Below are 27,904 nucleotides of genomic sequence, written 5' to 3'. Positions count from 1 at the left end.
TCGCAGGGCGCAGCTTTATACGACCACAGAGGTTGAACCCTGAACGGTTGGGGCAAGTATGGACACAACATTCAAGCTGGATTCAGCTCTAAATTTGGATTGTGATTAAATAGGTTTCTGACACAGAATGACTGTGGTCTAATGAACTTAAAATATTTGTTTTTGCCTTTGAGCAATTCACTATGCTGTTGAATATTAATCCTCTCAAAAAAATGTTTGAAGAAATTTTCTTTTTATTTATGAAATCTGAAATGAGAAAAATTTAACCCCCCCCCCCCCCCATTTTTTTTCACATCCCCCTTTCCCTTTTTCCAAAACTGATCTCAATTCAAATTTCTAATGGAGTTTGCAACAATAACTACTCATTTAAATACATCATAAAATATTAAAATGTAAAATAAAGTGCTTGTTATCACTGAATGGTAAAGATTGTTTTAATTTATCAGTTGGTAGTAAAAGTGAATATACATTGTATATTGTATAAAACAATGATTTAAGTTGATTCAACTACTATTCTGGTCAAAGAAAGATAACTCCAATTGACAATTTCTTGCTATTGCACAATATTGTGCAATTAGATATTTCTTGCTATTGCGCAATACTGTGCAATTGAAAATTTCTTGCTATTGCACAATACTGTGCAATTGAAGATTTCTTGCTATTCCTGAATACTGTGCAATTGAAGATTTCTTGCTATTCCTGAATACTGTGCAATTGAAAATTTCTTGCTATTGCACAATACTTAATATAATAATTTTGGATCCTGATTTGAACCAACTTGAGAACTGGGCCCATAATCAAAAATCTAAGTACATGTTTGGATTCAGCATATCAAAGAAGCCCAAGAATTCAATTTTTGTTAAAATCAAACTTAGTTTAATTTTTGACCCTTTGGACTTTAATGTAGACCAATTTGAAAACGGGACCAAAAATTAAGAATCTACATACACAGTTAGATTTGGCATATCAAAGAATCCCAATTATTCAATTTTTGATGAAATCAAACAAAGTTTAATATTTGGACCCCGATTTGGACCAACTTGAAAACTGGGCCCATAATCAAAAATCTAAGTACATTTTTAATTTCAGCATTTTCAAAGAACCCCAAGGATTCATTTTTTGTTAAAATCAAACTTATTTTAATTTTGGACCCTTTGGACCTTAATGTAGACCAATTTGAAAACGGGACCAAAAATTAAGAATCTACATACACAGTTAGATTCGGCATATCAAAGAACCCCAATTATTCAATTTTTGATGAAATCAAACAAAGTTCAATTTTGGACCCTTTGGGCCCCTTATTCCTAAACTGTTGGGACCAAAACTCCCAAAATCAAACCCAACCTTCCTTTTATAGTCATAAACCTTGTGTTTAAATTTCATAGATTTCTATTACCTTATACTAAAGTTATGGTGTGAAAACCAAGTATAATGCTTATTTGGGCCCCTTTTTGGCCCCGAATTCCTAAACTGTTGGGACCTCAACTCCCAAAATCAATCCCAAACTTCCTTTTGTGGTCATAAACCTTGTGTTTAAATTTCATTGATTTCTATTTACTTATACTAAAGTTATTGTGCGAAAACCAAGAATAATGCTTATTTGGGCCCTTTTTTGGCCCCTAATTCCTAACCTGTTGGAACCAAAACTCCCAAAATCAATCCTAACCTTCCTTTTGTGGTCATAAACTTTGTGTCAAAATTTCATAGATTTCTATTTACTTAAACTAAAGTTATAGTGCGAAAACCAAGAAAATGCTTATTTGGGCCCTTTTTGGCCCCTTATTCCTAAACTGTTGGGACCAAAACTCCCAAAATCAATCCCAACCTTCCTTTTGTGGTCATAAACCTTGTGTTAAAATTTCATAGATTTCTATTCACTTTTATTAAAGTTAGAGTGCGAAAACTAAAAGTATTCGGACGACGACAACGCAGACGACGACGCCAACGTGATACCAATATAAAACCAAAAAATTTTCAATTTTTGCGGTCGTATAATAAATTACTCAAGGAAGTTCCCACTCTTTCAGGCAAAGTTGACCTCAGCTGAATTTTGCACATGGATTTTTTTATGTTCCTTTTGATAACACATGTATATCCCATTACGTTTCAATATATTTGTACATCCTTGACGTTCAAAAGTTTATGTTGTTATTTTTATTTACTAACACTGGGTCAATGCCTCTGCTGGTACACTATAAGTTACCAAGGTGATAATCAGCTCAGAGGTTTGTGCTTCAGTACTGACATGATTAATAACATATTGTTTCTTAAATTCTCTGTTGTTTAAATAAAGGAATTACCTAAGAAGGTAAAGTTCCAATTTCCTCATGGAAAGTTGAACTTAGCTTAATGTTGCACTTTTTTGTGTCCATTTTGTTAATATACACTTGTCCTCAGGACTGGTCTGCAGCAGTCAAAAAAAAAAGACAGAAATGAGGTGAGGTCTGCTAGGAATAAAGTTAACTTACAGGTCTGATAAATAGTTATCAAAGGTACCAGGATTATAATTTAGTACGCCAGACGCGCGTTTCGTCTACATAAGACTCATCAGTGACGCTCATATCAAAATATTTATAAAGCCAAAAAGTACAAAGTTGAAGAGCATAGAGGATCCAAAATTCCAAAAAGTTGTGCCAAATACGGATAAGGTAATCTATGCCTGGGATAAGAAAATCCTTAGTTTTTCGAAAAATTCAAAGTTTTGTAAACAGGAAATTTATAACCAGATGCTCCGCAGGGCGCAGCTTTATACGACCGCAGAGGTTGAACCCTGAACGGTTGGGGCAAGTATCGACACAACATTCAAGCTGGATTCAGCTCTAAATTTGGATTGTGATTAAATATTGACACAGCATAGGTTTCGGACACAGAATGAATGTGGTCTAATGAACTTAAAATATTTTTTTTGTCTTTGAGCAATTCACTATGCTGTTGAATATTAATCCTCTCAAAAAATTTTTTGAAGAAATTTTCTTTTTATTTATCAATTCTGAAATGAGAAAAATTTAGCCCCCCCATTCCCCCACCCCCCTTTTTTTCACACCCCCCTTTCCCTTTTTCCAAAACTGATCTCAATTCAAATTTCTAATGGAGTTTGCAACAATAACTACTCATTTAAATACATCATAAAATATTAAAATGTAACAAAAAGTGCTTCTTATCACTGAATGGTAAAGATTGTTTTAATTTATCAGTTGGTAGTAAAAGTGAATATACATTGTATATTGTATAAAACAATGATTTAAGAACTTGATTCAACTACTATTCTGGACAAAGAAAGATAACTCCAATCAATTGAAAATTTCTATATTTCTTGCTATTGCGCAATACTGTGCAATTGAAAATATTTGCTATTGCACAATACTGTGCAATTGAAGATTTCTTGCTATTGCGCAATACTGTGCAATTGAAAATTTCGTGCTATTGCACAATACTGTCCAATTAAAGATTTCTTGCTATTGCTGAATACTGTGCAATTGAAAATTTCTTGCTATTGCACAATACTTAATGTAATAATTTTGGATCCTGATTTGAACCAACTTGAAAACTGGGCCCATAATCAAAAATCTAAGTACATGTTTAGATTCAGCACATCAAAAAAGGCCAAGAATTAAATTTTTGTTAAAATCAAACTTAGTTTAATTTTGGACCCTTTGGACTTTAATGTAGACCAATTTGAAAACGAGACTAAACATTAAGAATCTACATACACAGTTAGATTTGGCATATCAAAGAACCCCAATTATTCAATTTTTGATGAAATCAAACAAAGTTTAATTTTGGACCCCGATTTGGACCAACTTGAAAACTGGGCCAATAATAAAAAATCTAAGTACATTTTTAGATTCAGTATATCAAAGAACCCCAAGGATTCAATTTTTGTTAAAATCAAACTAAGTTTAATTTTGGACCCTTTGGACCTTAATGTAGACCAATTTGAAAACAGGACCAAAAATTAAGAATCTACATACACTGTTAGATTCGGAATATCAAAGAACCCCAATTGTTCAATTTTTGATGAAATCAAACAAAGTTCAATTTTGGACCCTTTGAGCCCCTTATTCCTAAACTGTTGGGACCAAAACTCCCAAAATCAAACCCAACCTTCCTTAAGTGGTCATAAACCTTGTGTTTAAATTTCATAGATTTCTATTTACTTATACTAAAGTTATGGTGCGAAAACCCAAGAATAATGCTTACTTGGGGCCCCTTTTTGGCCCCTAATTCCTAAACTGTTCAGACCTCAACTCCCAAAATCAATCCCAACCTTCCTTTTGTGGTCATAAACCTTGTGTTTAAGTTTCATTGATTTCTATTTACTTATACTAAAGTTATTGTACGAAAACCAAGAATAATGCTTATTTGGGCCCTTTTTTGGCCCCTAATTCCTCAACTGTTGGAACCAAAACTCCCAAAATCAATCCCAACCTTCCTTTTGTGGTCATAAACCTTGTGTCAAAATTTCATAGATTTTTATTTACTTAAATTAAAGTTATAGTGCGAAAACCAAGAACATGCTTATTTTGGCCCTTTTTAGCCCCTAATTCCTAAAATGTTGGGACCAAAACTCCCAAAATCAATCCCAACCTTCCTTTTGTGGTCATAAACCTTGTGTTAAAATTTCATAGATTTCTATTCACTTTTACTAAAGTTAGAGTGCGAAAACTAAAAGTATTTGGACGACGACGACGCAGACTACGACGCCAACATCATACCAATATACGACCAAAAAAATTTTAATTTTTGCGGTCGTATAAAAATTACCACATTATAGATATTCATGTCTACACCGAAGTGTTGACTACTGGGCTGGTGATACCCTCGGGGACGTAACGTCCCCCCAGCAGTGGCATCGACCCAGTGGTGTAAATAGTTAACCTATAGAGCAGTCGAAAAGACTGCTTTAAGTTAACTTGTGAACAGGTTAGACTGCATCCATCTATAGAGCTTACATTTCTATTAATTCATCCATGGATTACAAACCTCATATTCTTACTAATATTATCCGGTGATTTCAATCAAAATGGTACTTTATATTCTTTTATCTATTTGTAATCCCCCCAAATAAAAAATAACCAGGAAACTTGACAAAACACAAGGAAATTGATTGTTTATTTTAAATGCTTTGTATTCTTGACTTGCTGCCTCAATAATCTTTATCTCCCCATCTTTCTTTGTTCACATTTAAATAAATTTACAATTTTCTTCATCAGCTTGTTTCAATTTAGACCCAAATATTACCTGGCATATCTAAAAATAAAAAAAAACAATATTTCACAAACTCCAAAACAAAAAAATTTTATTTTTCTCACAAATTACATTTAACAATTGTGTATAGTATGATGGTAATACATGTTTACTCTATACAAGGTCAAATAAATACATTCCATAATGACCTTGACCAGGACACAATAACCTTGAATACAGTTGTCAAGGTCATTCACTTATCTTGACCATTTGAAGTCAAAATGTATTTCTATATATATGTTTATATATATATATTATATGATATATACAAATGAGCAATCAATTGAAGCACAAATGAATTTGGCTTTTATGGCACAAATTAAATCTAAAACTTAGGGATAAACTAAAACTTGAGTAAAACAAATGTAGTAGCTTTTTGTTAAAAATAAAAAAAAAACATACATTGAAGTTGATTATATCTGATTCTAATTGAGAATCAAAAATATATATACAGTAGTATCTGTGTATAAATATTTATCTTTTGTGCGACTATCATAATCCTTTGAATAAAAGGTATGGCCAATAACCCCTTATTTTTTTTACACCAGGGTCTCCCAAAATTGTTTTCAATCTTTATTCAAATTTACAGTATCACAGATTTATGTGTTTACTTACAAAGTATGATAAATATTATACAGTTTTCATATTTCTGAACATTACCAATTTTCACTGCCTTAATGACTAAAAAAAATTGATAAAGTGATACTGCTTTGGTCAAAACAAAAACCTAAAAAGATAGAAAGAAATTTATTGTCTTTCAAATATTAAAGTTTTAAAAACTTGGAAAAACAATTTTCCTCATAAAATTAAATCCAGAAACATCCAGGGGTTTTTTTTTGTGGTTTAAATTGCATCCAAATTGTTTAGTGTTCAATAACATTTTTATGGTTATTGGCAAATTAGGAAATCTTTCAACGTATGTTATTGACACTAAAATTCCAAGTAACTCTAGGTACTATGAACTTTCTGATTCTGAACCAACCATTGAAATAAATACAGGGGAAATTGGCCATACCACTTCAATATTTCATTACATGTTACATATACATATATTTCTATTCTAATCTATTCTTAATCTGTATCATCCACAAAATGTATCCCCATTTGATTAAAAAATACATGTTTTAGTTGCAGATTGTAGATTGATATCTAGAAGTCTTGAGTTATCTCATAGGCGTGTACTACAACCAGTTTATGCATATCTAATATATATCTTTCCTTTTGTAAAATTTTATCTTTACATTAGGATTTATAGTGATCTAAATTCATTTTGAAAATCTTTATTATGAAATAAAGGAAAATGATATAAAATTAATTGAAAATTGTATGTGTTTTAACTTTGCAAATATGTTTTGAAAAAAGATATTTGAAAGTGTTCTCATATTTTTCTTTTTTGAACAAATTTTAAACAACTAATCAGTCATTACATTAGCTAAGCGAAAGTGTTAGTACTTAAATTAGTCTACAAAAAAATGATATCAATACCAATGCAACATGAGGTGACGATTTATCTACAATGATGACTATAATATATATTGAAGAGGCACACACTGTTGGCTATCGGTTTTTTCTGAGGGCTAATACATTACAATAAATGGGAGAGGATAGGAAGGGACTTCAAACAAAAACCCTTGTGATCTTGTCAACATCAGATGGACTCACAACCACATAAGACCCATGCCCTGTTTCTAAAATATAGGACTTCAATTACTATCCATCCACATTCATTTTAAGACTGTTTCCTATGAATATTCAAGTTCAAGTTGAAATCTAATAGCTTATTTCTAAGTTCGCATCATCATTTTATAACAAGGAATTGCACAAATGAAAATTAAACAATATATTCAAACCACTAAATAGCTTGACAATTTAATACAAATTGTAGTGTTCTCATGAGGTTGTTTCCCTTTCCTTATATTGACTGCTATTAATTGTGAGACCCTTATTATATACAATATTATATAAACCTTTATTAGAAAACACAGTGGCATATTGTCAACAAATTTACATTTCTGTGACGAAACAGACAAGAAAAAATTGTCAAAGTTCAATTGTGTATCCATGACATATTGGTAATTATGCAATTTCTTATTTTTTTTTTACAGAAATAAAATATATATTTGTGAACAATGTTTTTATATAAAGGCTAGTAAATATTTAAAGTAAGCATACCAAAAATACCACTTTTTGTTAAATAGACTTTGTTTAACCCTTTCCTCTATGTACCATAAGTGTGTTACAGGTGTTATGAATGTTTTTCATACTTTTTTGTTAGAATTGGGAAAATGAATCTTGTAACCTAATGAAATCATGTTAAAGGGAGAATTAAAACACCTAATGGAAACAAATTAGTTAATACTACAATATATAATTTATGATGTATTTCTTCTTCTAGTAAAGACAATTAAAATAAACAATAAAATGTCTTTATCACATATATACGAACAATAAAATAAAGGAACTTTGTGATTACACCGGGATTTGGTATCCTATTGTTAGAGGAAATTCATACAAGAAATAGAAGTTATCTTGAAATTTGTTCAATTTTAACTTATACCTTAAAATACAATAACTACATCAGCCATTTTAATTTTTTTTAAATAATATGCTGAAAAAAATTATTTATTCAAATTAGTTGAAAATTGTGCTTTTTTTAATTAACTTCTTATTTTACACTGTTAATAAAATCCTCTGTAAATTTTAATTAAAATGAACTTTATTTTCAATAATTCAAGTTTTTTTTTATATCGCTGACATTTAAAAAGGCTTTACAAATATAAAAAAAACTTTGTTTTTGAAATTATAAATAAATGTTTAGTAGTATTCAAAATAGATGGCCTACTTTCATGACTTTTAGAACATACAAATTTTTTCCCCATTTATAATATAAATCTAAAAAGAAATTCATTAACTTCAGTGATAAGAATGCAAGTAATAAATGTAAAAGATGAATATATATATATGTACACTGTGTATGTATGTATGAAAATATGTTTCAGCAATCGTTATTGGAAATCTCCTGAGAGGGGTACCTGATTAACTTTAATAAAGCTTAAACTTGAAAAAAACATTTGATTTTACAATAATGATAATAGACCTCCTGGGATCTACTCATGCTAATGCAACATTATTCAAGTAATTTAGAAATTCACATGCATTTTCAACTTAATAAAATTCATTGACTGGTTTTTTCTTTTAAATCTAATATTAGATAGTTATTTGTGGTATTTCAAATCTCATTTTACAGATTGTGGGATTGAGAGAGACAGAGATAATAGTCAGGGATGTTTTATATTCTATAATCTTAAAACTTGTAATACAATGTAAAAAAAAATATTTTTAAATGTTATTATTGTTTTTATTTCTGATTCTCAAGATTTAAGGCCTAAATAAAACATGTTGTGTTTCAGGTTTTCATTTAAACCCACTTATTTTATCCTGAAATTAGTTTTTCTTTTACCAACCATAAAGTTGATCTTTTAAATATTTTCAAAATGGCATCTTACTTTTGTTAATACAACTTCTTGCTTTAAATTATAAATTTTCTGTAAGAAATTGAAATCAAATCTTTTAAAACCTCTTACTAGTTTTTTTTTCTCTGCCTTATATTTGATTAACAGAATTTAAAACATTACCTAGATAGCTTAAATTTAGTTTCCATGATTTCAATAAATTCAATTTTTACATTAATTCTTAAAACTTCAATAATTTCAGTATACATACATTACGTCCAGTTAATCGTATATGTTTGACCAAACCTGGATCCTAGCTGCCAACAAAAAATGGCCTCTCACATTTTTCCTTCCCACAATCCCTTTCTAGCTGACATGAAATTGCTATTTACAATTGTCTTATATACTTTAATTCTATTTTACACTCCAATAATTATATATTTTGTATATACTCATAACATTTAATTTATCTAATATTTTCTTCAAAAATATTTAAATATCACAGAAATAGTTCAGATTAAAAGAACACCATGCCTCTATAATGTATAATGAATAAGTTGAAAAAGAGTAAAAGTAAAGCAAATTAAATCTGTGCAAGTATATTAAGAACTCAATTTTTAAAAACTCTGCATTAAAACCTTTATAACATAGTATCCCTCTTTCAATAAAAAAGAAGGAAAAAAAGAAAATATATGTCTTTAGAAAAATAACAAGCAAGTTCTTTGTGTACCTATGGTGATGTCATATCCTGAAACTAACTAGAAGGGTCAGGATGGGGTGTAAAGAATAGAGAGTATAGAATTACTGTTAAAATTTGGTAATTAAGATAATGAACAATGATTAATACAGAAATGTACAGAATTAAGAAACCATGTAATAACAAACAAATATAATAGTTAAATGATGCTCATGAAAATTTTAGAAAATAAGCATTGATTTTAAAGATAAAGAAAAAAAAATAAAAAAAAAATAACAAGAATACAGAAATGAAGGACACCCCATCCAGACCCTCATTAAGGACTCACGGCCTACTGAGTTATAACCTAATGATGTTGGAACACATTCAAACATATAACAAGCACTAATACAAAGTTAAAAAAAAAAACAGTTCTTTCAGCACTTTTCTCACCACAATGTTTTAACCTTTTTTTTACCTATATACATTTACAGCATTCATGCACAAAAAAACAAACATTGCACTAACAATTCAAACTTTTTTATAAACAAATACACTTGTTATTCAACACACTAATTTCATCATTAGTACACAGCAACATTATTTCATGTTATTATATTACATTTATATTTCTATATAAATCTGTATATTTAGGTAAAACATTCTTTAACAAATGATGGATGTAACACATAACAGTTTGATCATTCTTATGTGAATTGTAAAATTGTTGTTTTAACATAAAACTGCTATGTGAATTGTAAAATTGTTGTTTTAACATAAAACTGCTATGTGAATTGTAAAATTGTTGTTTTAACATAAAACTGCTATAACTGTAAAAAAAAATCATGCCATAGTAATTTATTTTTGTGTGATTATTTCCAAAAACCACTTCATACGTATCATAGACATGAAAGAGCAATGTGATTTTTCATTAAAATTTGGTAGAATCTGTCGTTTAAAGAACTGCAAAAAGTATTACACCAAAAAAATTAAAATTTGCTTATTCACTTTTTACTAAGATCAAGCTGTATCTAATAAATGATAATTGTTTACAAATAAATAACAATTTTACAATACACATAAGAATCAATACAATTAGAAATATCATCATAAACATTACTTAGGCACTGAGGTGATACAGAATGAGTACACAGCTGAGAAAAGAAAAATGAAAACTGAAAATTAAATAAACGGTAGTAATATTGTGTTATGTCTCCTAAGGCAATAACATCTATTAGGTAGAAATGGTGGTTACAATGTGAGTTTTCCAAGGAAAATCTTAATCTGCTGCAGCACAAAATCAACAGAAATTGCAAAGACCAAGTTGTTGTATAGTAATGTCTGAAAAATCATTCAGATAAAAAATTTAAATTGCAGCTGCACATCTTGATGTTCCAAAGAAAAATCAGAGAAAGTTTAGTTGAAATCTGAAAAGCTGTTTTCAAGAAGTTGCAAAACCAAAGTGACACTAATGACCACTACACAAGCTTTGAAGGGATACAATGATTTTTCAATGAGCTAAAAAATTCTATAAAAATATCATTACTGCAAGTACTATAAACCTTATCAATAAGGTAACATAATGTATTTTGTTGATTTATAAGCTTAATAAATGATATGATATATTTTTATAAGATTGTTAATTAAAATACTTTGTAATCAAGAAATGACTTAGCCTTGGCTACAGGTGTCCAGCTATTCATACAACCTTTAACATCAGACTGACCAGCAGTGGTAACATACATATGATTTCAGGACAACAACTGTTCGAGTCAAAAGGTCATACTCATATGTAAACATGGTAGTGGTTCCAAGACTGACAATTCAACATAACAACAACAGTCCACGAAACACAGGCCGTGACTATTTTGTTACAGATGCATTTTTATCATAGGACATCCTTAACCAATAGTCACTTTTTACTATTATTTATCAGTGGTATGTTCAGAGATATATATATGAGATCGCTGCAAAATATTTCTACAATGTCAGTTTTTTATCTATAAAATTGCCCTTAAATTTTTAATCATGGGTCACACCAACCCATCTTTCTGTAATTTTGTAGCTGTTAAACAAAAATTAGTGACGGTGACCTATTTACAAATGTTATATGAATTTAGGTGACAGTGATTATCTTTTTTTTTTACTTTACAAATGTTTGGTTAACAAAGTTACACTGTATTGTACATTAAATGTCTTTCTTAAACATTGTTCATAAAAGTTAACACTTTACAGACAGACAAACAATGTTAATCCAATAAGCCCACTTTTCAAAAGTGTGCTAAGTACAATTTTTGTGTCAAATTATAGCACTATAATAATGCACTTATTGTATTCCTCCTTGAAAACTCCCCGTTTTCAAATTATACTGTTGCTGAATATCCATCCAACATTTCATATAGAATCTAAATTGTTTTAATATAGTACAAAGTTCTACGCACTTCATAAATGCGTAGACAAACTTATAGCACTAGTTTCTAATAAATATATAATATTCACTGCATTAAGCCAGTTCACTCTCCTGAAATACTTCTTTGTGTAACTCTGGAAACAAGCTTATTGTTTCAGGAGAGTTCATTTTCATATTGTTCAACATCTTAGCATGTTTTGCATTGATTCCCCTAAATATTGGGATCCTTTTCATCAGCTCTATAAATAAACTGTCATAATCTGAAAACAGAGGAAAACCAAAGTTTATATTTTAGTTTGTGACAATGTAGCAATATTTAACATTATATAGATATAAGAAGATGTGGTATAAGTGGCAATGAGACAACTCTCCATCCAATAGATATAAGAAGATGTGGTATAAGTGGCAATGAGACAACTCTCCATATAATAGATATAAGAAGATGTGGTATAAGTGGCAATGAGACAACTCTCCATATAGAATATTACTCAATGGTAATGATATAAACTGATATTTAGAATGGAAAAAACATTTTTTTTTTTTGGTTATTTTTTGCCAGTTTTACCATGTCAAAATAAACAAAGGGTTGTAAAAGCAATATTGTAAACATAAATTGAGAGTAGGAGAGGTTATTATAGGCATATAATTAATACTGACATTGCCAAAAAATAATGTATATTTCTTGTGGCAACAATCGGTTAATATCATGAATTTATTACAATTGAACTTCACAAGTTGTTTTACATTTCAATTAGCAAATAGCATTCTTTTAAAAAAATCCAAAATATTTGAGATATATCTAATACAGAAACAAGAACTCCTACCCCTATTTGGCAATAATTAACTAAACATATCTGCATAAACAACTTAGTTGAACCCTGTCACAATCTTTGTGTTACTGTTCCAAGTTAGGTTAACCTTGGTTCATGTCTGTCATATTTTTTTTACTTCTTAACATTTTTTGTAATAAATTAAAACATTAGTTTCTCATGGTCTTATATTTTTCATGTCTGGTCTTTTATAGCCTAATATAGGGTATAGGTTTTCTTACTGTTGAAGGCCATACAGTTACCTATAATTGCTTACATCCATTTCATTTGAACTGTAATGAATAGTTGTCTCATTGGCAATCATACCATATCTTCTTATTTTTATGTAGTGTTCCATTATTAGTGTTAATACATGTTCTAGATTAATACAGTTTTCAGCTTTAATCAAGAATTCCGGTGAAACCATAGTCAAATTTTGAAATACACATTTCAACATTTAATATATGTACATTCTTGTATTAAAAACTGAAAAAGCATTAAATGTCCTCACAATCAAAGTAACTTAGTATAATTTCTGTTTGATTTCACTTACCACTATGATTTTTCTTGATCAGTACATACAAAGCCTGCATTAACAGCAACTGTAACTTCATTATAGCTACAGAGTTTATAATACTTTTTCGATCTACAAAAAAACAATATATGTAAGTATATACTTTTTCTAGGATATGTCAAATATGGTAATCATTTACAACTAAGATTTCTAGGTTAACATTATTATCTTATAATACATTGGGAATTATTTTGAGTGTTTCCCAACCAAAGTTATCAATAAATTTTAGAATTATCTCCCTTATACTAGAAAATTATATTTTTCAAAATGTGTAAAATATAAATTTATGCATTTTCATTTACATGTACCTGACATTTATTTTTTATGCAAAAAGGATACAAACTTTATTCTATTTTTACTTCTTTCTTGTAATATTTACAAAAAAAATAAGAATTTATCAAGAAAATGTTATTTTTTTTTAAAACCAATTCTAGGTTACAATATATATTAGATTCATATAACAATATGAAGTTGTGTATTTTGTGTTACCTGGACAAATGATAAGTGTCGCTGTGAAGATCCCTATTTCTCCATCTGTTAACTGTAAAGGATTGAAGGCTTTGGCTACTTTAAAGAACTCCACCAGAAATGTCCCCATTGGCATTCCAAGAACAACTGCCCTGTAAACAAAAAATTAGTATATAGTAAAAAGTTACAATACTGTATATATATATTCATTATTCAGCACAATTTTTTTTTAATTACATTATAATACAAAGTAACAAAAAAATATGCCACTTTCAAATATGGTGTTTTCTACAACTAAGGGAAACGATTGACTTTAAATATCCATGTATCAGAATATACTCTTGTGAATGGATTTTTAGTACTTCCAACCATTTTTTTTTTTAAATCAACTTTAATGTACATTTTTAGTGGGTTTTTTTTTTGGTATATATATATATCTGTCAGTTCGGTCAACCAATCAATTTATGTCATTCAAAGTATTTCGATGCCTCAGTTTTACAAAATGTCAGCAAGCTACTACTTTATGTCAATTTCAGATGGATTCCATTTTACTTTAACTGTCATGGTCAGCTGTGAGTAATTGATTTGTTGCTTCATATGTCCACTGACTGGACATGTTGGGCAGCATATTTGAATTCAGAATTGTTGTCGTCTTTGTTAGATTTATTTGTTTGCTTGTTTCCAATTGTTAGTTAGTTGTGATTTACACAAATCTATGCTTGACCATACCAGCTGCTGAAACCTAATTATTGTCACATTTACCTGCTAATTGTCTGTTTTGGTTGCTCACCTTATTAAGTCAATATAATAGAACTATAAACAAATGTCATACAAGTGGGAGATTTATATAGCTATACAACTGGGTATGATAAATAAAAATATAATTTAAAACCAGATGCTCCGCAGGGCGCAGCTATATACGACCGCAGAGGTTGAACCCTGAACAGTTGGGGCAAGTATGGACACAACATTTAAGCTGGATTCAGCTCTAAATTGGGATTGTGATTAAATAGTTGACACAGCATAGGTTCTGACACAGAATGAATGTGGTCTAATGAACTTAAAATATTTTTTTTGCCTTTGAACAATTCACTATGCTGTTGAATATTAATCCTCTCAAAAAAATGTTTGAAGAAATTTTATTTTTATTTTTATTTATGAAATCTGAAATGAGAAAAATTTAACCCCCCCCCCCCATTTTTTTTCACATCCCCCTTTCCCTTTTTCCAAAACTGATCTCAATTCAAATTCCTAATGGAGTTTGCAACAATAACTACTCATTTAAATACATCATAAAATATTAAAAAATGTAAAATAAAGTGCTTGTTATCACTGAATGGTAAAGATTGTTTTAATTTATCAGTTGGTAGTAAAAGTGAATATACATCATTGTACAATGTATATTGTATAAAACAATGATTTAAGTTGATTCAACTACTATTCTGGACAAAGAAAGATAACTCCAATTGAAAATTTCTTGCTATTGCACAATATTGTGCAATTAGATATTTCTTGCTATTGCGCAATACTGTGCAATTGAAAATATTTGCTATTGCACAATTCTGCAATTGAAGATTTCTTGCTATTGCGCAATACTGTGCAATTGAAAATTGCTTGCTATTGCACAATACTGTGCAATTGAAGATTTCTTGCTATTGCTAAATACTGTGCAATTGAAAATTTCTTGCTATTGCACAATACTTAATATAATAATTTTGGATCCTGATTTGAACCAACTTGAAAACTGGGCCCATAATCAAAAATCTAAGTATATGTTTAGATTCAGCATATATCAAAAAAGCCCAAGAATTCAATTTTTGTTAAAATCAAACTTAGTTTAATTTTGGACCCTTTGGACTTTAATGTAGACCAATTTGAAAAGGGACCAAAAATTAAGAATCTACATACACAGTTAGATTTGGCATATCAAAGAACCCCAATTATTCAATTTTTGATGAAATCAAACAAAGTTCAATTTTGGACCCTTTGGGCCCCTTATTCCTAAACTGTTGGGACCAAACCTCCCAAAATCAATACCAACCTTCCTTTTATGGTCATAAACCTTGTGTTTAAATTTCATAGATTTCTATTTACTAATACTAAAGTTATGGTGTGAAAACCAAGTATAATGCTTATTTGGGCCCCTTTTTGGCCCCTAATTCCTAGACTGTTGGGACCTCAACTCCCAAAATCAATCCCAACCTTCCTTTTGTGTTCATATACTTTGTGTTTAAATTTCATTGATTTCTATTTACTTATATTAAAGTTATTGTACGAAAACCAAGAATAATGCTTATTTGGGTCCTTTTTTTGCCCTCTAATTCCTAAACTGTTGGAACCAAAACTCCCAAAATCAATCCCAACCTTCCTTTTGTGGTCATAAACCTTGTGTCAAAATTTCATTGATTTCTATTTACTTATACTAAAGTTATTGTACGAAAACCAAGAATAATGCTTATTTGGGTCCTTTTTTTGCCCTCTAATTCCTAAACTGTTGGAACCAAAACTCCCAAAATCAATCCCAACCTTCCTTTTGTGGTCATAAACCTTGTGTCAAAATTTCATAGATTTCAATTTACTTAAACTAAAGTTATAGTGCGAAAACCAAGAAAATGCTTATTTGGGCCCTTTTTGTCCCCTAATTCCTAAAATGTTGGGACCAAAACTCCCAAAATCAATCCCAACCTTCCTTTTGTGGTCATAAACCTTGTGTTAAAATTTCATAGATTTCTATTCACTTTTACTAAAGTTAGAGTGCGAAAACTAAAAGTATTCGGACGACGACGCAAGACGCCAACGTGATAGCAATATACGACGAAAAATTAAAATTTTTGCGGTCGTATTAAAAAAAAACAGAAAAAAAAACAACAGGGAAAATTCAAATGGAAAGTCCTTTATCATGTGATAAAATCAACAGATCAAAGACATCAAATGAATGGTAAACAACTTCCATGTACCCACCGTTTTCTATGAAAAATGTCTATACCAAATCAGGAAGTTGTTTTTTACTCGTTCTGTTGATTGATTACGGTTGATTACGACACTTTACGGACTTCCCCTTTTTGCAAAAAGAGTTTGGTGTTTTTGTTATACTTTTGTAAAGAAATTAATGAATAAAAAAAAATAATCAATCTTGGTATTGAAATCTGAACAGCACTAATCATGCTAATTACAATACTATTATAATTAGTGGTTGCATATCAAATGAATTTTAACAAAAACAACAAGAATGTGTCCATAGTACACGGATGCCCCACTCACACTATCATTTTTTAATGAAATTACTTTAATTTAGCATTAAAATAAGAAGTTTCAAGTTGATTGGACTTCAACTTCATCAAAAACTACCTTGACCAAAAACTTTAACCTGAATAGGGACGAACGGATGCACGGACAAATGGACGGATGAACGGACTCACAGACCAGAAAACATAATGCCCCTACTATCGTAGGTGGGGCTTAATTATAACTGAGAGAAAACATGACTGTCATAATTTGAGTAATGAACATCACACTGAGATAAGTATTGTGGGAGGATATTTATATGTGGCAGGAATTTGATTAATGACAAAGATATCTTATTTCTTAATAGAAAAATATTGATCTACATCTTTTATACATTGGATTGTGAGTTTTCATCAAGGTTTCTTGGAAGTAAATATTACTTGCTTCATATTAACTACTGATAATATAATAATGCTATATATCTAAATTATTGGGTCATATATATGTGTCAACATGATATTTTGTGCAGTGTCTTTTTTATGGTGGTATTATCATTTTGTTCAATTTGTAAATTTTCATTTCAACTAATTTCAATATCATTACAACCAAGCTATCAACTTCAATAAAATAAACACTTTATTTTCACTTTATAATTAATAAATCCCTTGTTAAAAATGTACTAAAAACAAATTAACATTTAACACAAGTAAATCCTTTGCATTAATGGTTATATGAACTTATATCAGGATTAACCTTTAACATTATATTTTACAATGAGTGTAGTAAATTGTCTATAAAAACCATAAATAGAAGGAGATGTGGGTTTATACATTACTGTGACATCAACCAATCAACCCATACATTATAAGCCATCTAGAGATGAACATGTTTATTTTAATTTTGGTTCATTTATATGTTTTGGTGTTAAGTGTGACATCCATTTTGGCTAAACTAGTATAATTTTTTTAAAGGGGCCAGCTGAAGCCCACCTCTGGGATTGAGTTTTCTCGTTGTTTTGAAGACCCATTGGCAATCTTTGGCTATATTTTTGCAATTTGGTATGGTTGTTGTCTCTTTGACATACACAATTCCCATTTCGATTCTTAATTTTAATCTTATACTAGCATGACTAGAGACAATTGTCGTTACAATATGTAAAAAAGCTATTACGAGCTACTATCATTTTTTTACGACTTCTTTCAAACTTTTTGAGTTTTTTTTTTTTTAAACCATTGGCAAATTGGAACAAAATTAGTATACAATTCTTGTTTCCCTTTCGTTATTTGGAAAATATATCCTTATATGTTTTTTTGTGCAAAAAAATTCAAGTGATTCTTTTCAACAAGTTATAAGCATGGTCTAAAATATTAACACAGACTTGAAATACTATAAGAGGGCTCAGATCATGTAGGAAAATGGACAAAAATCAATTATATAGCGATTTTAGGAAATAGTATTCAATCAAAGTGATTGTAAACACTGAAGGGTAAAGAATGCTTCAATCTATCAAATATTAGATATTGCATTGGTAACATAGTTGATTTAACAGCAATTCTAAACAAAGGAAGATAACTTTACTTTTTTAAAGATGACTTTAACAATGACACCATTTATATGTTAAAAACATATCTTAGATTCCTGCATTTTGCAAAAGTTATGTAATTTTCTTGACAAGTGTAACATCATTTTGTGCCTTACATATCTGAGCATATATCACAACAATAAATTTCTGGAAATGTTTATGGATAGGATACATAGAATGTTTTCATAAATGCACTATATTTTGTGTATCAAAAAGGTAGTGATACGCCTTTGAAGAATTAGATATCAACTCAGTCTCATAAGGTTTTGATTGCATTTCATGCAATCTTTACCTAAAAATACTACCAATTTCAATAAATGGGAGTATCTATTAATGCAAAACCTATCCCTTCACAGTTTTTGCAATAATAAAAACATCACAATAATTTCAAACTATAAAGTTCTCTTTTTCCATTTACATACTTTGGACATTTCATTTTCATATCTGGATCGAACATCTCCTCTTTCTCTGTGTCTACTAAGTTACACATTCTGACCAGCATCACCTCAAATGACCCTTGCTTTATCAAATTAATCTGGTCCTCCTGACAGATCTCATTAAAACCTGGAAAATACAAAACACAGTGAATCTAAACCGTACAAAACAAAACAACAGGCTTCATTGAGTACTAATCTGAAATATATATTTGCAATACATTTTGGTATTCACATAAAAATTAAGATAGAAAATTAGTTTTTAAAAGCATTGATGCTCCTTCCACTAAACTCCTTTGTCACCCGTTTTGGTTTTGCAGTTAAACCAGAGAATGATAAGTACTGCAATTTATATTCATAAAAGCAGTGATTAGGTTTTTATTAATATTTGATGATACAAAAAAAAAAAGCTGCAATTGTCAGTTTCATTTAAAATCTTCAGTTTCATTTAAAATCTTTAACTATGAATCATGAAGTGTTACTGCATCTGGAAAATCTAGAATAACGATTTTGATACTATTCCTGCTCTTTTTCAGTAAATATGTCTTTTTTGAAACAAAAGTAAAGATAAAATGATTATGTAAATACAAATACTTCTATAGATGCTATAGGTGGTAATAACATATACAAGTGATATAGTCATCTCACATCTGGGTGGGCTTAAACCTGACGATTTGTTCAAGTCAGGAAGAAGCCTTTAGCATAACAAATATTTAAGAGGTGATGATTTCCATTTTTCTAGGAAACTTAAACTTTAATCTAAAATGAACCGTTTCACCCTTTTGTCTTTTACTAGTTCACTTGATAGTCCCATTTTACATATATATGTAATGTATTTGACGTTACGGCCTCTTCAATGACCTTAAGGCCTAAATAAATATATTGTTTGTTTCCCCAATCCCGACCCTGCCAAGCCAAGTGTGGGTTGGAAGGTAGGTAAATAATTTTATTTTTCCCAAAAAGCTTGAACAACATTGGACGATCCTGCAAGCCTGAAAATCAGAAATGAATAAAATAATATTCGACTTAAATTTGATAATAAAATTTTATGAGTAGCACTGTTTTTGCAGGGTCAGTCGGGATTGGGGAAACAAACAATATTTTATTTTAGGCCTTAGGAGACATTTTTTTCAATCTACACCTGCCCACACAACCTTGGAGTGCTGAACAAAACATCACAAGATTCCTGTCCACTAATTAATCATATTTGTGTTGCTGTATAGAAATGGTTATTGATTTCTATCACAGGTATTGTTTCTCATTATTTACACATGATGGTTTTAATATTAAGTACTCAGCATGTTCAACTATATTAATAAAAAGGTAATAATAAAACAAACTTCATGCCAAGGCTACAGAGGAACATCTGTTCATTTCAAGGGTAACTCATAATGGAATATGTGTAAAGTCGAGGGTTTATGAGGGACCTATATGTAAAGTCAAGGGTAACTGAGGAAGATATGAAGAGTAACTGAGCAATATATATGTAAAGTCGAAGGTAACTGGCCAATTTATTTGTAAAGTCAAAGGTAACTGAGCAATATGTTAAGTCCAGGGTTTATTTTAGGAACATATGTAAAGTCAAGAGTAACTGAGGAATATGTTAAAATTGAAAAGGTAATCAATAAATAAATCTTAATTCATATGTAACTCCATGTTATAAAAAACAATACATTAACAAAAAGGTAACTGAGGAATATACCTAAACTCAAAGGTAACTGTAGCATATATATCAAATTAAAGGTAACTGGAGAAAATATGTGATGTCAAAGGTTACCTAAAAGTAACTTGATTGAACACATGTAATCAAAGGTAATAATGGAACATATATGCCAAGCTAAAGATCACTCTAGACATATGACAAGTTAAAACAATCAGGTAAAAATTGACAATCAGGGGTGGGGAAATGCTATGCCCGACTCGCCCGACTCGTACATTTTAACACCCGGACAAGTGATTATTTTTGTCTTGGTTGCCCGTGGACAAGTAAAATAATATACAAGACAAATTTCAAATTCAGCAAAAATATAAGATTAATTTCAAAACGTATAATGATGTTTAATTTATGTAAAAGAAACCAATAATCAGCGAGTAAAACATATATTTAAGTATCAATCAATGTTCATGACGCCATCAATGTTCATGACGATAAATATTACATAACTCCGGAAATAGATCGCTTACCAAAATGAGTAAAAATAAGTATGCCAACCCGAGTCGCGTAATATTGCATTGGCTTTGTCCATTGACCCGGGATCGCCGATTATGTTTTATCCACTATTCACCGGAAGTGTCATTAGTTTAAGATTTTGAATGGAGATTCAAATTGATGAATACTTTTAAAATAAAACATCGGGCAAGCAAGACAAAAAGAATGACGAGTCAAGTCGAAAGCATGAAACGCAAACGGAGATGGTCACGGTGTATATAAAAAAAAAGAAAAAAAAAAGACGGAAGCGAGAATATCAGACATCGTGAATATCAGATTACCCCTTGGAAAGAAATTCAGATAATAAGTTTTGTTTTTGTCTTATTTATAGAACAACGGCAACCTTATGTGTTGTCTAAGTGGTAAATAAAAGTGTTCAACTACCAAGAAAAAAAACCAAGTGTGTCAGTTGATATAAATAATTAGTTCGTTTCCATTTCTTCACTGTCCTCTAAATTTAGTATATGTAGTCAGAGACAGATATCTCTGATGTAGTGTACCAACTGGCTACAATTTTTATTAAAAAACAATGCTGCAAACTTGTCCTTTACGTGTCATTTTATTTAGTTGGTTTGCTTTTGAATTTCTGTCCCATTGATGTTATAAACCCATTTCCAACATTCCTTAATTTTTACACATATAAACCAATTGATTTCACTGATTTGTCTGTGATGCAAAACAGTGCTAAGAATCATATATTAGCTAACAATAAAATACTACAATATTTATTGGGACCGTCAGGGCAAGTGACTTTTTTTCCGGACAAGTAAAATTTACAGTTTACTTGCCCAGGGACAAGTGCTCACAACAAATATTTCCACACCCCTGATTGTTTAACACCAATGTGTTATTTTGTATGTATCTTGCACAATGCCTCATATTATTCATCAGCTATGGAAAACTCACATGACAAATGACCTTTCTGTAGAGGTCATTGCAACAGTTTACCTAATGAAATCATTTTAGATCCAAATTGTTTTGAGGAAAATGAATGAAGACATATATTCATGAATGTTGATAGAAAATGATAGTTTATATATTTGTCTTTGATCATAGTAGAACATGTTCATGTATTCTTTTCATAATATGTCATGTCTATTTCTGTTTGTATCTGTCAACATCTGTCAACAAACACAGAAAAAAAGGTTGATTGAAAATAGGTTTATAATTCAATAAACATGATATATTAATTTTGGAAGTCTTAATTTCCTGTTTTAGTATTTTTGCGTGGTAAGTGCAATTGAACTTGAAGCAATGTCGAAGGTCAACTGAAAGTCCTGAAATGCTTGTTGACTTGGAAACAACTCCTTCCCACAAAAACACATCATGCTGGTAGTGTACAATTCACTTTTCAAGTTATATCAATTGCACTTGACAACATTGTATAAAACATAAATATATGCAGCTGTTTGTAAACATAGCTATCCAACTCTTAAGCAACCCCTAAAGCCCTGGTCACAATGAACCCACGACACATCTATACATGAAATTTTGTCAAATCATGGATCATCTGTGATCGTTGCACACCAGTCGCACAATATTTTGAGCATCATGGCACTGTCGTGTGTCAAAAATTGGACATGCACCTTTTTTGCTCTTCGATTTTTTGTCGTGTCACTGTCTTGTGGCTGTGGTGAGAGTGTCTTACCATAGTCGTGGGTACCAACATAAACCATTTTAATGAAAAATAATGTCGCACGACAGTAACACGCGTATCCCATGACATGAAAACCTAAAAACATAGCCCTAAACAACTCATGATTGTCGTACGATTGTTGCAAGACCAACTTGGGACAAACCCACAACTGTACAATTACAATTTCTTTTTCTGTCGTGTACCCATCGTGGACATGTCGTAGCTGATGTGACCTCTCGAAATATTTTTTGGACATTTTGCACGACAATTATTTAATAGATCTTCCACGACAAAAAATCGTACAATCTGTTGTGACCGGGGCTTTACAATAAAATAAACATGATAAAAAATTTTTAGCAAACACACTCTACATGCCCTATCATGCCTATAGCAAGTGTAATGTGCCCTTCCAATAATTATAACTAATACTACAATATCAGAAGATTTATGATCTAAGTGATTATACACAAAACAATATTATAGTCCAACAACAATATAACTGTTCTCTGAGAAATAGAGGTGAAAGATACTAGAGGGACATTCAATCTCACAAGTCCAGTTATACTGACAATGCCAAGGATATTTAAAAGAAAAAGACTAACAGCAGTACACAAAACACAAAAATAAAAATAATAGACTGAGCACGATTATAAATTTACATACTGTGCTTCTAAGTTTTTGAGATACCCCTGGCCATCTCATTAAATAGGAAACACTACCGGTACTTAGAAATGTCATGTTTCAGAAGCTCTTTTCTGGGTTTAGTTTCTTCAGGAATGCTTAAAGACTAATATTTGAAACCAAAAGATGTATAAGAACTGAAACAGTTGAAGATCTATAAACATGATAAAACCAAACAGCATAAAACATATAGCCTAAAATCAAACTTAGATCATGCCTAAGGGAGTACTACTAGATGAAACCTTATAAAAGTTTTCCTAATTTTGAACCCATGACTACATTATATAGATATTCTAAATTCCCATTGCAAAAATTTTTACACTTTACGGTTTACCATCCCAACTGTTCTACTTACATAACTATATATTTATTGAACAATATTTGAAAAAAAAAATATCTTAACAACTTAACACATTGTCTGTGTTATAAATATTACCATGGCTACCTACCTGGTATCTTCTTACAAAACTTGACAACCATAGTTATTTCTGGTACCATGTTCTGTACAAACTGTTCCCACATCTTTGATGGGTCAATCTTCATTTTACTGAAGTCAGGCTGCAATGAATGAAGAACAACCAAATTACTCAGATCTTGTTATGAGATGAAACAAAAATTATATAACAGGTTTCAACAAAACATGAAAACATGCTGAATTTTATTCCAATATCTTCATCAAACATTGTCAAAGGGCAATGCCTAAGCTTGTAAGAAGAAATCTCCAACTGAAATGCAATGATTGTCTACCAAAAAAAGGGGGTTGTCAACATCCGGACCAATGACCATTTTTACAAGTAATTTTTTTTTAGATATATAAAAATTAAGAAAATTTGTATTGGACTACCAGTCTTTTGCCAATGTCAACAAACATGGGTGAGCTAACTTAAGTCAAACCCAGTCAGACAGTCAGGAACGTTCCAAGTGGTTGTCTTGTATTCAGTCAGAGCTCAGACATAAAAAAGTCTGAATCTGCTTTTGACTCATAAAGGTCTAAATTTGTAAGTTTTAGGATTTGTCTCCCTTTAATGCAAGACAAAATACGACTTTAATAAGTCAAATATTGTTAAGCAAGAAATAATTGACCAGAATCAAAAAGTTGCAAATATCGACTCCTACAAGTCGATAAGTGATCAAAATTGGTGAACTTCAAGACCCACGCATATTAATAAAAAGGTCATGCATCTAAATCAAATAATGACAACATTGAAAGACAATGCTTTGTCTTCTAAAGAAAAATATGAATGAGAGTCTAAAAAATCGGAGATAATGTTAATTAACCTTACAATGCAACCACCTGGAACCTCACTTAATGAGGTAAAACATCTGTGTTTAGTAAGGATGTTCAATTAGACAATAAAATATAGATAGCTCAAGTCCTTGTGAACTCTCAGACAGGTTTTTGCTGTCATAGGGGGTGTAGTTTGGCCACCAAGTGAAATTAAGTTTTTTCATCAACATAAATAGACCTAAACAAGTCTTTCATTTTCTGACTTAGATAAGTCTAAAATTGAAAACACATTTTTATGATAAATATATGTTTTGACTTCTTTAAGTCAAAAACAAAAATCGACTTGTTTATGTCTGAGCTCTGACTGGTATTGAGATAAGGTTGTTGATGCCAGGTCTTTGTTTTTTTTTAGTTCATTCACAACTTTTTAATGTTTTGAGCCATTGTGTCATTGAATATATATTATAAGTATGTAGCCTGTGGATTGTTTAAGATCAATAAGTAGACATTAGTATTAAAATAAGTAGAAATAGTATGATTGTCGAGGAGAGAATATCCACCTGAGATCAACAAAGATGTAAACAACTATAGGTCATTGAATGACCTTTAACAAAGAGCAAAACCAATACCTCATAGCAATCTAAATATATATTATAAGGCCCACACATAATAAAATGTTAAACATTTCAAAAGAGAAAACATACAGCCTGATTTTGGTGATCTGGGAAAGTTACTGATTACCATAAATGTAGATGGGATATCTTTGTAAAACTAATTCAAATCTGTCTTAAACATGTTAAAGTGGAGAGTTCTGACAGTGTTCTCCCCAGAAATTTTGGATAGCATCACATTTTGCGTAAAAAAATATAACTGTATTTTTTTTTAATGTCATTTGTTGCGTCGCGTTGATGCTCTATTTCCTTTCTATGTTTTAGTTTATATTGTTCAATTCATAACTGAGAATACAATTAAACTATAACCACAAAAACAGTTGTTTCAGTTTATGTTTTCTTTATTCATTTATAGTTACAGAATTATTTTTTTCCTCTTGTGCCAAATAAAAATAAATATGTGGTTTCAGTTACCCAACAATAAGCAGGGCTTTCCATTGAAATTGAAGTAGAAGGCTCAATTAAAATTATAGGCGGCTATGTATAACATGCGTTCGGCGAAGCCGGACACCCACCAAGCTGTAAGTTTGGTGCCTTATGGCAGGGGGTCTGGAAGCTCTGGCATATATAGAGCAAAATCCTGCATTCTCCCAATCTCCTGGCATCTAATTTAATCTTTCAAATGACCATTTTTTATGTATGAAATTAAAGAAAGAAAAAAAAAACTCATTTTTTTTTTTATGTTAGTTTTTTATTTTCATTACCTTTATATGCTTAAAATTCATTTACTTTGAAAGGAGTTTTATTTAAATAATCATCCGGTTTGTTAGAAATTTTGATCGATGCATTTTGCATAACTACGTGCATTTGTAAACAAATAATCCCCCTTTTCTCTCTAAAGACTGTTACGCGTATTTAAATCATACAATTATTTCTCAAGCATTGACAGAAAATTGATATATCCTCTGATTTTCTTGAACTTCACATCTTAAAAATATTGCAAACAAGAATGTGTCCATAGTACACGGATGCCCCACTCGCACTATCATTTTCTATGTTCAGTGGACCGTGAAATTGGGGTAAAATTATAATTTGGAATTATAATTAGAAAGATTATATCATAGGGAACATGTGTACTAAGTTTCAAGTTGATGTAACTTTAACTTCATCAAAAACTACCTTGACCAAAAACTTTAACCTGAACTTTGCACTATCATTTTCTATGTTTAGTGGACCATGAAATTGGGGTCAAAACTATAATTTGGCATTAAAATTAGAAAGATCATATCATGGGGAACATGTGTACTAAGTTTCAAGTTGACTGGACTTCAACTTCTTCAAAAACTACCTTGACCAAAAACTTTAACCTGAAGCGAACAGACGCACAGACGGACAACGGACGCACAGACGGACGCACAGACGGATACACAGACGAACAGAGGCACAGACCAGAAAACATAATGCCCCTCTACTATCGTAGGTGGAGCATAAAAAAAGTTTGAATATAAATAAATGTCAAAGAAAACATGGTTGATAAGAATGACATATTAACTGGGTTTCCTTAATTTTTTTGGGATGCCCGGATGGTCACTCTTTTATGTTAATCCATTATGCACATTGGTCTTTTAGAAGATGGTTACTAAATCTACCCTTGAACTTGGTATGTATATGTGCATGATGTGGGTGAAAACAAAAGATGCTTGGTGGGTAAAATAAACGACTGTATAAAAGGAAACCTCTAAAATAAAAAACACTGGGAAATTTCTCTTAAATCTACCAAAGGTATGGGAATAAATAGCATACTTAAATAGCAATATATTCAAAATGTGATAGAATTGCGAAGTATTTGCAAAGTCACTGTACTCTAGTAAACAAGATGACTATGATTGTCAGCAGCAATCTGTGTTACGTAAGCTTGTTAGCCATTCACCATGTTCACATAACATATTATTGATCTCACAGACAGTGCATAAAAACTTCCAAGTATTCCAAGCACTAACCCTCTTGTACTAAGTCATATATATAGATAACAACTTTTATTACAACCTAGGATCTAGTTGATGTGGTAAAGATGAGTTTTTTTTATGATAAAAACATTTTTCTAATGTCTTTAGAACATGGAAAAAGTCAATATTTGAAGTAAAGTAATTGTTAGAAACTCATAAGCATTTTTTATGGGCTATAAATTATGGGAAAAAGAAATAATCCTACACAAATTTTTGGAAAGTGTTCAATAATTTAAAGAACATTCTAAAAATAAACTAAGAACCTTCTCCAAGCATGCTGATGAATTTTTGTTATCCCAGTATTTTTCGTGAGAAATTTCCTCAAAACCAAGTACCTTTCCTGAGAATTTCAAAATCTTTAAATCCAAGTACCTTTCCTATGAATTCTTTTCAAATCCCAGTACCTTTCCTGATAAATTTCTTCAAATCCAAGTACCTTTCTTAATTACTTCAAAACCCAGTACCTTTCTTGAGAAATTACTTAAAACCCCAGTACCTTTCCTGGGGAATTACTTCAAAACCCAGTACCTTTCTTGAGAAATTACTTCAAAACCCAGTACCTAAATTCCTAATAAATATCTTCAAAACCCAATACTGTCTTGAGAAGATTCTGCAAACCCCAGTACCTTTCTTGAGAAATAATTTCAAAACCCAGT

General features: G+C 30.6%; 1 protein-coding gene and 1 long non-coding RNA gene across 3 annotated transcripts in view; one reads left to right on the top strand and one right to left on the bottom strand.

Annotated features, from left to right (window-relative positions):
- Positions 1-8,505: 8,505 nt before the first annotated feature.
- On the top strand, positions 8,506-8,699 carry LOC143085252 (uncharacterized). Its single transcript, XR_012981285.1, has 2 exons — positions 8,506-8,560; positions 8,658-8,699. It is a non-coding gene; the product is annotated as an uncharacterized LOC143085252 (long non-coding RNA).
- Positions 8,700-10,866: 2,167 nt separating this feature from the next.
- Positions 10,867-27,904, bottom strand: part of LOC143085239 (nuclear receptor ROR-beta-like) — a 60,571-nt gene continuing 43,533 nt past the window's right edge. For both annotated transcript variants that reach the window (XM_076261479.1, XM_076261488.1), the window contains exons 6-10: positions 23,853-23,961; positions 18,866-19,007; positions 13,658-13,788; positions 13,148-13,240; positions 10,867-12,045 (exon numbers count right to left, since the gene is read on the bottom strand). In XM_076261479.1, coding sequence (XP_076117594.1) covers positions 11,879-12,045; positions 13,148-13,240; positions 13,658-13,788; positions 18,866-19,007; positions 23,853-23,961 — 642 coding nt within the window. In that variant the 3' untranslated portion in view covers positions 10,867-11,878. The remainder of the gene's footprint in view (positions 12,046-13,147; positions 13,241-13,657; positions 13,789-18,865; positions 19,008-23,852; positions 23,962-27,904) is intronic.

This window comes from Mytilus galloprovincialis, chromosome 1 (assembly GCF_965363235.1).
Source record: "Mytilus galloprovincialis chromosome 1, xbMytGall1.hap1.1, whole genome shotgun sequence".
Classification (NCBI taxonomy): domain Eukaryota; kingdom Metazoa; phylum Mollusca; class Bivalvia; order Mytilida; family Mytilidae; genus Mytilus; species Mytilus galloprovincialis.
This window is presented reverse-complemented; position numbering and strand designations above follow the sequence as displayed.